At 37.0% G+C, this 16818-nt stretch overlaps 1 protein-coding gene and 1 pseudogene across 9 annotated transcripts in view; both read right to left on the bottom strand.

The window, feature by feature from the left end:
- Positions 1-2827, bottom strand: part of LOC105742551 — an 11678-nt pseudogene extending 8851 nt beyond the window's left edge.
- Positions 1-16818, bottom strand: part of Rbms3 (RNA binding motif single stranded interacting protein 3) — a 726581-nt gene that overhangs the window by 101957 nt on the left and 607806 nt on the right. For 6 of the 9 annotated variants that reach the window (XM_023718499.1, XM_023718500.1, XM_004634207.3 and 3 more), the window contains 2 exons: positions 10099-10195; positions 7784-7834 (listed from right to left, as the gene is read on the bottom strand). In XM_023718499.1, coding sequence (XP_023574267.1) covers positions 7784-7834; positions 10099-10195 — 148 coding nt within the window. The remainder of the gene's footprint in view (positions 1-7783; positions 7835-10098; positions 10196-16818) is intronic. The other 3 variants (XM_004634210.3, XM_004634211.3, XM_023718502.1) reach the window with 1 other exon arrangement.

Below are 16818 nucleotides of genomic sequence, written 5' to 3'. Positions count from 1 at the left end.
TTTATTTTAGGACAGGGTCTACAGCGTCTCACTGCGTAGATCAGACTTGTAGTGATCCTCCTGTTTACAGCCTCCCACGTGCTGAGATAACAGGTGTGCACCTCCAGTCTCCATTGCTGTCTCTGCGTGCCCCAGGAGCGGGACCAGCACAGCAGGTCTGGGGATCGAACCCCCAGCCCCTGCACCTGCTTGCAGGTACTTTAATCTGCTGAGCTATTTGGCTAGCCCTTGGTGGGAAATATATAGCTCTCTTATTTGGTAGAACTTTTTCTGATTATAGGCTACGTAGTTGAAATAAAAGATCTGAATCAGTGCTATACTTTAGGCAATGAACTTATAGTAGGTCTCAGTAGTACAATTATCTTAACTATCTATTTCCTTTCTTCGTTCCTCTTTCTCCACACAATTTCTTATATCTTATTTTGAAATTCTGTATCAATTTTATTTTATTTTTTTTGTTTTCCCATGGTCTTATGGAAAAGTCTCATGTTCTCAGAGGTGCGACTTTCAGAAGTTAGTTGGATCATGCGAACACTAATTTCATCAGTGGACTCATGCAATGACAAGATCCTAACTTGATGCCATTATTAGGAAGTGATGGAAACACGAGGTGGAACCCAGCTGACGAGAGTGCACAGTGCACGTGTGATCTTGCAAGAGCCCTCTGACCTCCTGCAACTTGCCCTCTTGTCTCTCTTTCCATTGTCCTGGCTGCCATGCCCTTCCACCGTGATTTCTTAGCCTCAGGTGCAGCTGCTCATGGACTAAAACTTCTGAGATTGTTAACATAACAAACCTTTCATCCTTGAAACTGATGAAATTAACATAACCTTTCATCCTTGAAACTGATGAAATTTTGTAATTTGGGTATTTTGTAACAATGGTGAAAACCCAATTAACACAATGGTTTCATGCTGTGCTCCAGAATAAACTCTAGAGATAAAAGCATTTAAAAAAATCTTATAGTCATTTGAGCATTTCATATCTAAACCACATGTTCTAAATCAGGAGTTGCCCAAAGATATCATGCAAATCAAATGTGGTTCTCAGTTGCTTTATTAGATCAGTGATACCCATTATCTTTTATATTATTTACAGCTACTTTTACAGTGAAACTACAGAACTTGGTAGGTATTACAGAATATCTGGCTCAAAAACTTGCATGGATATTACCTGGCTCTTCACAGAAAATATTTGCTGACTTTCTAAAGAGGAATACTGATAAATGTGAATTCATAAAACTACAATTTTGCATAAAATTAAAATGCAGGGCCAGCAAGATAGCTCAGTGGGCTAAGTGCCTGCTTAGGCAAGTGCAGGGTCTGGGGTTCGATCTCCAGCACCACATGCTTCTCCGGCCCCACCACCAGGCACACTGAGCCAGCCACGGAGACCAGGCACTTTAGCACATGCCTGTAATCCCAGCACTGGGGAGGCTGAAAACAGGAGGATCACTACAAGTCTGTGCTGTGTATTGAGACCCTGTACCAAATACATAAAAAATAGAAAAAAAAGAAAAAATAAATAAAAAGTAAATCAACTTAGAAAATATCTAAATTAAATTACCTATGACAGTTTTTTTTAAAACTTACTAGTTATCATAAGATCATTCATTCATAAGTGATCAATAATACTCCAAAAGAAAAATGCAAAGAAAATGAACTTGTTATTCAGAGATAATGGGTAAAATGTCCAAATCCTGAGAAAGAACCCAACTGCTCTGAAGCCAAATAAATAAGAACAAACCATCAGTAAAACACTTTTACTACTCAACACTTTAACAAAATATTTAAAATTTTACACGGAGTGTTGATACAGAACGTGGTCCACAGGTAACAGTACTGAAAGGTGTTGCGATATTTTAAAGTATGGCCTGATGGAAAGTGATTGGGCCATGATCTTGTTTGTGAGTGGATTAACACTGATGAATACACAGTATGAGAAAAAATATTCTTACTAAGATTGCATTTTGTAAATAACGCACATCAAACGCTAAACAGGTACACTTTTTATGCTGGCAAATTATTTTAGGGATATTTTTCCTCACTAGAATTCAAGAATAATCTCTTAGGTTTTGGAGCAAGCAGTACAAGATACAACTTAAATAATTATGAATAGGAAATTAGCTAAACAACCTTTATGCATTTACACAATGGTATACAATGAGGCTTTAAAAAATAAACTACATGTAACTCACATGTGGCAGTATGCAAAAGAGTCTTGCTATGGTTTGGATACGATTTGACTCCTAAAGGTTCACATAGTAGAAGCTTGCTCCATAGGGTAACAGTACTGAGAGGTCATGGGATATTTTAATGTTATGGCCTAGTGGACGGAGGTTGGGTCATAATATTGTTTGTGACTGGATTAAGACTTATCTCATGCTGTGAGATGTGTTTAGTAGGAATCTATTAGTTCTGAGGGGAGTACATCTTTATAAAATCATAAGGCTTGTCCCTTCCCTGGTCTCTTGCTTCCTCTGTCATCATGTGACCTTTCTCTTGTGTGCTACGTAATATCACCTACCATGCTGGGAACCACCCAGAACACCTCACCACAAAGGTAAATCAAATCAGCTTGCTTCTCAGTCAAGGATTTTTACCTTACAAGACTGTGAGCCAAAACAAAATTTTATAAAAGAAAGAAAAATACCCAACCTTTACAAAATACTTTATAAAATACCCAACCTTGGATGTTATGATAGATCTACACCATACAAACAAGATTATTCTATTGTTGGAGAAAAATAAAGTTGTAACACTATACTGGTAATCATGTAGGTATGCCAATAAGAATACTTTCACACATATGCCACATATACCTCCATCTTCAGAAAAGCTGACTGAATGATAACAAAAGAACTTGCTACCAAGATTTATTTCCAGGTCACAGAACGGAAAGTAAAGGGAATCCTAGTTGAGAAGTCTTATATACTCTATATTCTTTTTAATTTTAGGCTTTGAATTTCATTATTTATAGTTCCGTTTCCTAAAGTCACAAAGGTTTATTTTTGAAAATGTAATGTAGAATTTTGGAATCAGATTTAATAATAGTAAAGCCAGATCTCCTTTTTCAAGCATCAAAGAATTTTCTGTGGAAATTGTTTCGCTCCTACTTATCCCACTAGTTTAGCAACACATTTGAAAGGAGATGCTGCTGACATGAGGATGCCCTACTTAAGGATACCTGCACTTTTCTGAACTTTTTTCTGACAGGAGAAGTATAAATAGGTTAGTGAGACTGTTGCTATATTTAGTTGGAAAATCTATAAACATATGTAAGTTTTCATCCACATTAACTTCTTAGACAGCAAAAGCACTTGGCACTGGTACTTTGATTAAAAAAATCACAAAAGCTTTCATTTTAGTTTTGTCCAACAGAGATGCTGAAGTCAAAAAGAAATATATAGAAAACTTTGCTTTTTTGAACAACAATGTAATATTTTCCAAATTCTGTGATGTCTTTTTTCTGAAAATGTGTTTGGAAATCTGAAGGACACAATCTCTGACTCGGGCTTTATCTGTCTAAAAATAATGGCTAATCAAAATAAGTGTTTTTGCCTTTCTTAAGCAACATTTCCATAGAAAGGAAGTTTGCATTTTCTCGTTAGTGGTAAGCTTGGTGTATTCATCATAAAAATTACAATTTAGTCATGCATGGCAACAAATCTTCCAAAGATTCAATAAGGGCATCTTGGATTTCTTACACTACTTTAATTAGATAGCTAAATTGCAATTAAGTAAAAATGAGAGCTGACCTTTCTCCTTGAGGTGAAGCAACACTAACTATATGAATAACAGAAGATTTATGATTCAAATGAGCTTAAACAGAATTTAAGGCAATGGAACTCTGATTTCTCTTGGGAACTATCATTTTTCCCTGCCTTGTCAGTAGCATAGATTTAGCAATCCAACTTTTTTGGAACATGAGAATTGTGTATTCATATGACATTACCTTGTGCTGTGCTGCTCTGTAGATATTTTGTGCATTCTATCAACTATTAAAATTCTGTCAGAGTAATGGTGAGATTTCAGAGTGAGGGCAGAGCCTTGCATTGAGAAGCAGAAAAAACTAATTCCATTGACAGTTGGCATTCGTATGAGTCACCCCCAGAAGTGAATGTTGCATACAGTGCCAGAGTTCTCCCTCCTTAGAGTCTGTTTACATGAGAAAAACACTGAAAAGGGAAACAGGCTTGCTTCCCTGCCTGGGGATTGACCTCTGTCAGGGGATCCACTAATGACCCAGGGCCCAATATTGATGATCTGAGTTATTAAACAAATACTAAAATAATAGTAATAATCCATGGTTGGAGACATTTAGCGTTTCTTCCATACTCTTTTACTAAATCTACAAAAAGTACTCACTAATTACAAAATTTAATCTTCAAAGAGGCAAACTGGAATGGTGAACTTCAACCAACCTTATTCTGTTTTCCTTTCTGTTCATCCTTTTACTATTCTCTTTCCTTCTCTCCATCCCTCATTTGGCTTGTAACCAGCTGCTACACCTCCTGTTGGAAATCCCCCATAATAGTAAAAATACCCAGAGAACTGGAGTTCTTTTCATCACAAGGTATCCATTTACTTATCTATTACTTTGCTAAACCACTGTCTTGTTTTCAGACACCAACTTTCTTGAGGCCTCAGGGCCCTGTATGCCAAGCCTGAGAAGGACTTGAAAGTTTTCTGGTAGAGTCGATGCCTGTGGCCCCATTCAAGGGCCAGAATGCATAGATGACACTGAGGACATATGGAGGCATTGATGGGCAAGGTATATGACTTTCTCAACATGGGGAAGAGAAATATGGTTGAGGAGGAAATTGTGAATTAGAATTATGGGCAGAATTATTTGAGATGTATATATTGAGAATTTGAATGTATATGTAAAGTAGATACTAATGGGCACTTTCTTTAAGTGATAGGTGTTGAATGACTCTACAGATAAATGAAAAAAGTACCAATCAAAGCTATTTGACTCTTTTCTATTCACAGAGGTTATCTTCCCCAAATGACTAATAAATTACTGTAAATGAAGCACCAATAGATGCTTCGTGCTTGTTCTCAACTTTCTTTCTGTACTGACCCTCACTTTCTGCCACTGACCTAAACTAAAGCATAATGTGATGTCTACTCACTTAGGAAATAATCATTTGTTGAGTGCTTACTATCTTCCAAGGACTGTTTTAAGAGATTTAGTGCCTTATTTGATGAACAAACACATAATCATTTATTATCATATCTATGTTACAAATGAAACCAGAACTCAGAAAGTTTAAGGAAATTTCGCAGTGCCCCTAGCCACCAAATCTTCCTAACCCAACAAGCCCAGTAAGAATCCAGGTTCTCAGGCACCAACTCATTCATCATTCTCAGATCTGAGTATTTTGTTTCTTGGCCTTAGATAGCTTAAATATTTTTATATTTTGATACCACACAGATATCATTTAATCTATATTTTGATGATGAAGTTAACATAAATAAGGTATATTATTATATGTAACATAGAAAAATAGGAAGACTGTCATAGAACAAAGATTGATGGTACAAATTTCATGTCTCAAGGACACGTTTTAGCCAGTTCTTTCATGTTACAGATAACAAACTGGTAAATGGCTTGACCATTCTTTTCCTAGGAATCCACTATATCCCAAGAAATTGTATTTAAAACATAATGGCCTAACTTCAAACATGCTTCGTAGCCTACAAAAGGGATATGATAATAGCATTAATGAGTGGATGCTGCAGTAAGAAAAGTTCAAACAACACATGAATCTCTCTCTCTCTCTCTCTCTCTCTCTCTCTCACACACACACACACACACACACACACACACACACATACACACAATGCACATAACACCTCTATTGCTAAAGCAAGTTAAATGGGAAATATACATACATACATACATACATACATACATAAATACATGAAAATGAAGTTGCAATAGGTGGAAGAAAAGGTATCTAAAAATCTTTGCCTAGGTACTGGCTAACAACTGAAATAAAAGTCTATTCAACTACTTTCATTCAAGCACTGAGAACTCTTACTTATTTTGATATCTCCAAAGTATGTATTTTTCCATATATGTATTTCTTTAAGCCACAAAGAAATGATGTTTCACCTTAGTGAAAAGATTAACTTAGCATTTTTGAACCACAGATGAATGCATTACGTTTTAGAATGTGGCATGTTTTCCCCTAGGATTTCTCTTCCTTTGATTCTGGCAGAACTTCTTTCCTTTTTCTGCATTGGCTTGGTCTGTCCTGTGCTCTCCACGAGGCTGGAAACACATAGTGAGTTTTACCTCGTGACTTGGATAGAAATGCATGGCCTGGACATGCCACATTGGTATGATTTATAGCACACAAACCAGATGAACTCAGAAAGACCCCCAGGTATACAAATAATGGGAAATTGGGGGATTTGAGAAACATCGTTCAAAGTTCTGCTGTGTTAAGACACATATGTTGTGCTCTTTAAATTAAAAAGAGCACCTACAGAAATGTTAGAAACAGTATAGAGATTTTTTATTTAAAAATGAAATGGGCAAATTTCAAATATGAAAATCAGATAATTTGATCTTTTGAATCCAGTAAATGTACCCATTTACTTATCTACTACTAGTACTAGTACTTCTAACTCTCTGGTCTTCAGTATTTGCCACCTTAAGATTAACTCCTAAAAGTTTTAAAAAGTATGAATGCTCTTTCTTTCTACATTAAAATACTCAATGATAATGGTGATAATGTACAGCAGGCCATATTTCTACTTTGCTTTTATATATGTTCTCTCATTGGATCCTTCCCAAAGCTCAGTTAAGTAGAGGGATCACTATGGACAAGAAAATAAAAGCACAAATGTGAGATACTGGAAGAGTACTCCAGAGACTTCCTATCTGGAAGTTCTGTGCTTGACCTCATACCTCACCTCATGAGCCTCTCTCTCTCTCTCTCTCTCTCTCTCTCTCTCTTTCTCTCTTTCACACACACACACACACACAAACACACACACTCACAATTCTATAGAGCTAGACAAGAAAGTGAGTCAGAGATAAAAGGAGTTGTTAGCCTTCATTCTAGATTCTAATGTAAAATGTCATAATTTTACTTGGGGCCAATGTAATGTGCCACAAAATGGGAAATGCTATAAGTAGAAAATAGAGTTTGAATATTTTTAGAAGACATTGGCTATCACTAAAGAAAAGATTAGCTATAGATGTTTAACATAAAAATATCTACCCACCTTGCCGTTTTCATACAATCTCTATTAACAGTCAACTACCTGCACATTTTGAATTGAGTGCTTTGGGTCAGTACTTGGTTGTGATATGCAAAATGTTCCTCAAGTCCCATCAGGCTACATCCAAAATTAGCAAAGCACAACAGAGGGAAAGCGGAAGGGCTTTCCTTGAATAATGAATTTGACTGTCCAGAATTCTCAGTTCCTGTATGCAACAGAAATCTTTCAGAACAAACGGTAGACACAGACTTGGGAGGCTGACTGCTATTTCCTCCAGTAGGGGAGCTTGCTCATTTTCTTTCTGTTTTTTTTTTTTTTTCTCTGTGTGTCTCTCTCTGTCCCCCTAACTCTGTCTTTTTTGACTCTTGCTATGTTGTACATGCTTTTGTAGATTTTCAGGGACAGCTTTGAATCTAGAGACTATGGCTGCCTGAAAGAATTACAGAATAGAATGAAAGCTTCACCCCAAAGCTTCTATGCATTACAAAAGCTTGCACTTGGATAATAGAAACATTGAGCCTCAGGTGACTGAGAACACTTACTGTTGGTTGCATAACGTATGGCGGATGAGGCATCCATGAAGTACTCTGGACCTATGCATCAAATAGCATTTATTAGCACAAAGCAATCACAGAGAGAACGTGGTTCTTGCGTTCAGTGGAGACACAATAGGTCATGAAAAGGTTGAGTCCATCTGACTGTACAGCCAATTAGTGCTCAAAATCAAGAATAAGAAGGGGATTCATGACCTGGTTAATTTCATCCCTGACACACAATAAAATGTAAAGCAACTTCCCATTTCACTGGCTGGCTTCCAGGGCTGCATGGACCACTCTGGATCCTGAACCACACTTTGAGATTGGTGTTGAAGACTGGCATCTTCAAAAGCCCCAGAGATAATTTGCATGTCAACTCCCAGGAGTACTTGGTAAGTAATTGAGGAAGCAAGAGTTGACTGCTAAGTTGTTCTGTTTTTCTGCTGGGGTTGTTGGAACTTTGAATGCTGTGGTGATTCCATCTTAGAAGTACATCCAACCAGTACAGTGGGTGGTAAGAATTAATGAAATAGACCAGAAATCAGAAATTTTGGGATAATATTCTAGACTAAACCACAGTTAAGCAAGTTTGTTTTTTTTTCTTTTGCTGTCACTGCAATTGGAATAGCAAATGAAAGTCAGCAGTTGAGCCAGCCAACTCTCCTTCAATGAATCACGTGTCAGCCAAAAGAGGAAATCAGCCTGTGTGAGCTGATTAGCACATAGAAAGCCATGAAGATTATGTTTTCAATATATTCACACCAACAAAATTACAATACACTTTGGATTTTAAAAAGTGGTGAAAAGCAAGAATCGACAACATGGGAAATTACTGTAATCTCTTTTTTTTGGAAGTTGGGAACTAGAGTTAAATTCCATTATGAGCCCTCCCAAGTAAAATCACTTTTCTGTGAACATTTTATTCATATCATCAAAGTGATCTACACTGAGGCTTGATGGGTGGTCCCAGCTGCAACAGAGGCCAAGATCAGAGAAAAGCAAGCACACAGGCACATGCACGTGTGTGCACACACTCACACAGGCACACACGCTGGCAGGCAGGCCCGCTGCAAGAACAAAAAGTGAACAGCACCTGCACACAGCCCCAAGGAGAGGCAGTGAGCAAGCTGCCCTCCTAGGGTTCCTTAATGCAGTTCAAACAAAAGCTTATTCCATTCACCCATGCACATGTTTCCAGAATTTCTTTGAAGAAAAAAGAATGAAAGTGATCTGCTTTGGGGGAATTGTTTAAGGAAAAATGTATATGTTATCAAGGTTGATGTTCTGACAGCTGGGACATCCTTAGATGAAGCATGTAGTAGCTGAATAAGATGAAATTTCACTGCATTACTAGCAGTCAGCAATACTGTAGCTTTGCCTTTATAAATCACCCCCCACAGCATTTGCAAAATACGGAGAAGCCCATGCACACACACACACACACACACACACACACACCGTGGCGCACTTTCTCTTTCTTCCCTCCAAACGTTTTTTTTTTTCAATACACTAGATACTTTGTACATGTAGCATTTGAAGATACTTTCTTAATTAGAAATAAGAGAACTATTTGAAGAATGATATTAAGTAAAGCAGAACAAGGAGTAACATCACCTGCTTGATAACTCAAAGGACTAAGTTAATTACTAGTTTCTGAGGTGTAAGTGTGACTTTTAATCACCTGTGCACTTAGAATTAATTGGCAATAACACCCAACTTAGGACACACCTTGAGTCTTAGCTCTGCTTATAGTTCAACTTGTGGAATGCTTGATGTCTCTTTTGATCTCTTTAAGGCTGAGAATGAAGGAAAAAACAGGGAGTAGGAATAACTTTTTTACCACTTTGATAATCTCTCTATTTGAGGGCAATGTGATTTAACACCTATCTGTGTAGCTTAACCAGGGCAACTGTGACAACATGGGATGACAATGATAAAATATCCTGGAGTAAGTGAAGGAGTATCTACAAATGTGCTTTTAGAAAAGTCACAAAAGGAAATGTAACTGACCAAAGTAAAAGACAACAAGCAAAATCATTTCCCAGTGGTAAGAGAACAGTGCTGGTATTGGCTGGAAAGGAGCATAATCAAAAACACTCAGCAGGAAGAAGGAAAGTGTGTGGGATTTTATTATTCAATGAGCTGATGCAAACCAGTCCTGGAAGAATAGGCTAATTCACACCTTGTGCGTTACTACATTAAGATGCAAGTAAAATGTATGTGTACAGTTTATGTTTTAATCTACTGTGTCCTTTTTGCCTCTAGGTAGTGGATTAATGGCAAGGAAGAACTCTCCTGAGGTGCAGGTAAATTGGACATACCTGGTATGTGGAGACAGGGGAAGCAGCAATGAATGGCGTGATAGATGTCTGTGGAATCATGCGGTTGGTTGCAATACTGTACGGTGAAGAATAAAATCTGCAAACAGAAACAACAAAAAAGAAGATTCATGAAGCTGCTGCATGCCTGGCCACTAATCAAATGCTACCAAGAACTACTGGGAAAGGCAGGAGTTTCATCTGCATGTTTTTCCACCAACTCTTAACAGGAACTTTCAGGAGCTTTACAGTATCTAATTCCACTAAGAAAAAATAAATCATCTAAGGAAGGCAACAACTTCCAGTAATCTCATAAAATTACCTGTAAAAAGTCTCTCTCAGGCCAAGTGAACATAACAGTGTCTTTAATGAAAGGAGGAGAAAAGCCATCTGCATCATTCTCTAAGAAAAGGTAATGACTGTCCAAAGCTGTTTGAAAGAAAGGCAAATGAAAGCACCGAGCTTTAGAAAGATGACCGACCTTACACAGGCAGGAGCTGCATTTCTTTACTCAAGAAATAGATCTGGTTCTTGAAAGATCTGGATATTTGGCTCAAGGGTGCATGCCCATAGGAAGAAAATCCTGTCTACATGAGGAGAGAAGATAGTGGATGATTTGTTTCTAGATTGGAAGAAGGTCACAGGCCTGTAAAATCTCACAGGCTGGAAAAAAATCAGCCATATACTGAGTATTACCCTTGAATATGTAATGTGATCAATCTCATGTGTTCATTTTCCCTCTTAGAATTTAAATTTAAAAATGGAAAACAATATAATACAGTAAACACTAACATAAAAAATACCATTTCTCTTAATGAAAGATAAATCATAATTTTATTTCCACAAAATATTAGTGGAAATGTCTATAGAAGCTTTATTAATAGTTAACTGAAATTACAAACAAACCAAGTTTGACTCAATTTGTTAAACTGAATCAATAAAGTATGGTATATCCATAAATTGGAATATTACTAATAAATAAAAGGAAATTACATCATCCCTTGATTTCTGTGGGGTTGGATCCAGGAACCACTCTAAAAGTCCAAGTCCAAAGATACTAAGTTCTTTTACATAAAATGATCTTATATTTTCATATAACCTGTACACATCTTCCTGTATGCTTTATGCTCTACTGTGCCATTACAAGTTCACTTTTAATAATTACTACAATGTCAAAGACATATTAAAAGTTATTACAATGAATAGCAAGATGTCTACATGATTTTGCTGCAGATACATTTTTTCCAATAATTTTCATCATAGTTGGTTGAATGTCTGTGTATAGAAACCACAGAAAGGCAAGGCCACTTGCAGTGATGGAAGCCCTGTTCAAGCCAAATCTAAAGAGAACTATGCTAAACAGAAAAACATCAGGCTGAACAGCCTGCAAACCAAGCCATCCCATTTATATCAGTACATGGAATGGTGACAACTAGAGTTACAGACAAGAGATTGCTGGGTGCCAAAATCGGGGATGGCAAAGGGATAGATTTTAAAGGACAAAGGAATAATTTGAGGAAGAGATGGATAGAGCTGTTTAATATCTGGTTTGCTATTGTAGTCACAGAACTGTGCTTGGTGCTTGTTAGAATTCAGGAACAGTATCTTAACATGTGGAAATATGTTCTGAATAAAAACTATTAATATTAAAAATAGATTAAACTTACTATTCCTATTAATCTTTTAAAAAGGTTAAAATTACTTTTCATCTTTAAAGATAATTGCTATAGGAGAAGGTGTTTATCCAACTTTTCACTTGAAAAAAATATTGAGCCTTTATAATGTGTAACAAAGATGAAGAGGCTATAAAATATCTCCTACGGTTTTCATATTTAGTCACGTAAATTTCCATTATTCATATGTCCTTCAACCTAAAATCTTCCCAACATTTTCCATTACATTGTAGACAAGACTGAAACTCATCTCACTGGCCAGAACAATCGGCTGCTGCCTGCCTCTCTCACACATTTCGGTATCCCACATTCTCATGCTGGCTCTCACCTCTTCCATATATGCATCATTCTTATTCCCATCTGGCTGCTGTGCTTGCAGTTCTTGCTACCTAGAATGTTCACTTCCACAAATCTCTAAAGACAATTTCTTGTCCATCTTTGGTCTCATGAAAGTATGTTTTTTTTTTTTTTTTCTCCTTTGGAGAAGAATAAAGCTAAAATAACATTTGCCATCTCTGCCTCAGGTGCCCTTTTTTTCCTTATTGTTTTTGTTTATCGTTACCTGAAGAAATAATTTATGTTTTTATAATTTTTATACCTTTATAATATTTTTAAGAGAGTATAAAATAGTATTAAGACAGAAAAATTACAAATGATACAGAATTTCACTAAACAAAATAATATGAATTTCACAGTATTTGTTGTAATGTATAGTGTTGTCTTCAAATTAGTTGCTCATACTACCAGATATATGCATTGAAAATTGGAAGAAGAAAGAAAGAAAAAAATATAAGAAATTACAAAGAGAAAATGGAAAAAGAATTGAAAAAAGGAGACAAAACAAATTAAACATTAACAGCTCCTTTCCATAGACCAGCAGAAATCCACAGTACAGTTATCCAAAACACCATGTTTACCACTATTGAAATGTGTGTAGAGATTCCTCAGAAAGCTAGGATTTGAGGTCTTATTCAACCTAGCTATTCCCTTCCTGGGTATTTTTCCAGAAGAACTGAAAACAACATACCACAGCAATATATGTGCACCCATATTTATAGCAGCATAATTTGTCATAGCTAAATCTTGGAAGCAACCCAAATGCCCTTCAGCTGGAGAACGGATAAAGATGTGGTATTTTTACACAATGGAGTATTATTCAACTGAAGTAGTAATTTCTGAAATCTTACTTATACATATGATGAATGGAATGTTTGTGTGCCCCTCAGTTTCATCTGTTAAAGTCCTAACTGCGGGTGTGTTTGTATTTGGAGATGGGGCCACCTGGAAAGGCATTGTAAAGAAGATTGTAAAGATGTGACCATGATTGGACTGTGTTAGCATACTTAGTATAAAGAAATACCACAGAAATTCCACGGTGCCATCACTAGCCTCTTGCTGGGTGCCTATCCTGTAAGGCAGATGAGGCAAAGGTAGGCTAATTGGGTCTGGCAATTTTTATCTCTACCTTGCAAGGCTGATTTTTGTTCATCGAGGGCTTATTTTGAGGGTAACACAGTGTATAACAGGAAAAAGGCTCTCACCAAAACTGAGTCAACAGGAACTTCAATCTTAAACTTCTACCATCAAAACTAGTGAGAAGATCTATTTCTGATTTTTAGGTCATCCAGTCACTGTATAATTTTTATGGCAGCACAAGCAAAGAAGGTCAGTGTATTTACCCAGTATTTCTCCTGTTGGAATATTAGTTCACACTGGGATGAGGTCACAATAGCCTAGAACAGAAGCTAGGATCCAGCACACTTAATGACTATGGAGTGAGTGAATGAATGAATGCAGAATTGCTTAGGAAATTAGATAGTGATACAGTGCAGAATGGCCAACGACAAGCTGACAACGGTGGAGAAGATTCTTCCTCACAAGATATAAGGAGCTGAGAGCTGAGATCTCAGAGAAGGGAATCTAGCGGGCTTTAAATGCTGAAGGAAATTAAATACTTGCTTTCTATGCACACCAGGGTATTAGTAAATGGAAAAAAACAACCCCTTTCTATGAAAAATACGGTTTAAAATTAATAATCTCTTGTAGGTCTTATTTTTGACAGATCTTATTTATGAGGCAGTGAACAGAAAGACATGTGCAGGGCTCATAACGACATTATAGGCACCATGACCACTGGACACACCGTCCTTCTCATACACCATGCAGCGGCTTAACTTCTGGTGCAAAGTCAGGCTCAGCTCCTTATCCTGAAGGAGAAACTGATGCATCAAATTTTAGCATGGCTGGTCTATTTTGTAAAATGTACCAATTGGAGTATTAAAAATGAAAGCAATAAAAATTGGATTGACAGGCAGAGTTTACAGGAAACTCTATGGGGAAAACAGAGCAGAAACATAAAGAAACCAGCCAAGTAAACTGATACTAACAAAAGAAACCCTTGGGGGGAAATTTAATGCATTTTTGTTCTATCTGCTCTAATCTCATCCATCAAACAAGAGTGATATTTCATACTTTCCAGTAAGTTCCAATACTGCCAGTCATGTCAGCGTATCATTTAGGATGGAAAATGTCCTGGGAAGAATGAACTGAGCACACCATTTTGATCACCTAATTCAGCTACCCTGAAATAAGCTCTTTGCAAGCCCAAACATAAACCAGATGAATTTACAGAAAACTCATACTTAAGTCATGATAGGAGAGGTTGTGCTGTACCTGAGGCTTAGAAAATACTGTATATCAAGAAAATACATGGAAACTGGAAGGAGACTGCAGAACGCATTTCCCACCTGTCATTCAGTCTGGCCATGTGTCCATACTATGGTTTGAAAATACTTTCATAGAGGTAGCACGTCAAAAAAAAAAATGAAATCAGTAAAGTCTAAATAAATGCTTTAAGTAGAGGCATCATGCTATTGGGAAACAGGAAAGAGAAAATACACCTTATATTTAGTCATAATAATAGAAATAAAGTAATTCCAAATGTGTGTCTCTATGTATTTACACCTGGGAATTTATGCATTATGTCTTCCAAATGCTGCCTCAGGAAATGGAGAATGAATTATTTAACAAAATATGTTCCTAAAAATAGTTTACTTTCTTAAGAGAGATTTCATTGTCAAGATTTACACAGTAGAACAGCACCTTTTAAAACACTTAGTCAGGCGGCCAAGAAGCCAGAGACGTTTTTGCTTTGCAGCAGACATTGAGCTATTTCTGGAGACAGTTTTGGTTTGCCTAGGGAGTGATGCTACTGGTATCTTCTGAGAAAAGCTTGGGAGGCTGTTAAAATTCTGCAGTTGATAGGACAACTCCCATGGGAAAAAACCTTGTGGTCCAAAATGTTAATAGTGTTGAGATTGAGAGACCCGGCCTTGAGCGCAGAATCTAATTATTTCTGCAGAGGTCTCCGATGAACAAAATACCAAATGAAAGTAGCTTAGAAAAGTTAATTTAGTAGGATGTACAGCAATCTAACCCTGCATTGAACAACTTAATATTTTATGGCATGCAAAGAGTTACTTGGCTATCCTACACTAAAGGTAAGGATGTTCTGTGAGTGCAGAAATTACAGGTATAGGTCACTAATAAGATATTATGTTTCCTGCAGAAAAGTCATCTTTGGGGGATTTAGCAGTCAGTAGTAATATGGTGGAATCTTATTCTACTGACAATAAAAATAGCTTGAATATATTAATAACCACAGGGTAGAATGCTTTTTACTGAAGGAAACGTGTTCAAAATCCTATTTGCACACTGAAATGAACAGCAAAGGTTTGTGTTTCATGTCCACAGGCAATATTGTTAGAGTCACAGCCATGAATACTGTCCTCAGGGTAACACAACAGCAAAAGAAATCAATAAATTATTGGTCATTTTTATGGTAATACCAACATATCCTTAGATATCCTTCATATTAGGTTCCATTCCTAGTGTAATAAGATAAGACTTATATACCACTTAATATCAAATACCCATATAAAATAGCTGGCAAACCAATACTACAGGAAACATTCTCTTTCACATCTCCCCTAAGAATACACTTTATTCAAATAGACATTCAAAGAGGCTTTTATACTGCAGCCCTCAGCGGGAAAGGCAAAGAAAAGGTGGGATTTCAAATATGGGATAGATTAGTTCCTACCTCCTCTGCTTACTTTTGAAAGTGATGGAATTTTGTTTTGGACTTCTAAGAAAGCAACAGGATGATAGTTATAACAAATTATAGCGTTTGGCCAGATCAGTATGAGAAAGGATGCACATGTTATTCTCATAAGTTAGCCGACTGTAGAGCATACAGCTCTTTCTCCGTGGTGAATTAGACCTTCACTCTAACCTTCAAATCTTTGGACATAAATGACATTGAACTACTTCTTACAAAAAAGCAGTAATATGGATAGATTCAGGCAGGTGACAGCCCTGAAATTTTCTACTAAGTGCAAACAGCACATATTTTCTGTGGCCCAATTACTAAATGTTCTTCACTTCTTGATGATCAAGCTAAATGGAAAAAGTTTCATTTCAGTTTTGTGATGCTGTTATTAATGTGGAATTTGTGGACATCAGAGCATTTGCCTCTTCATGCTGTTTGAGCTGCCAACTACAAGCTATTTACCTCTTGGCTTAAGTCATTGAAAGCCCCTTTCTGTGTACAGTAGGTACAGTAAGAGGACACCAAAAGATTGTAAAATATACCCTTTGCTGGGCTGTGGGATATCTGCAGGAAGCCACGCTCATGCCAGCACGCCTCACAAGTCCTGCAGGCCTGCGTGGGAACACAGCCACTGGCCTCTGCTGTCCAGTGCAATTAGTTTTTCCTCTTTTTCTTTTTGGAAAAAATATGGAATAGTGAACTACAAAATGAGTTTCTCTCCTACCCCAATTTCTCAATACCCCATTAGCTGTTCACAGGAACTGACCCCTACTCTTTCTTGTGTACTTACTTGTCCAGAAAAAAATATATACATATAAAAGTGAATACGAACATAAATGCTCAGTATTTTGTGTTTCCATCACAGTGCTCTTGTGTCATCTCGTATCAGAACTATGCACATGCCCATTGTCCCTGATATGGTGTGAAAATTTTGTAAAT

The sequence above is a fragment of the Octodon degus genome, unplaced genomic scaffold, assembly GCF_000260255.1.
Source record: "Octodon degus isolate 3935 unplaced genomic scaffold, OctDeg1.0 scaffold00059, whole genome shotgun sequence".
NCBI classification, from domain to species: Eukaryota; Metazoa; Chordata; class Mammalia; order Rodentia; family Octodontidae; genus Octodon; species Octodon degus.
The sequence above is the reverse complement of the archived record's forward strand: the minus strand, read 5'-3'. Positions and strand labels throughout refer to the sequence as shown.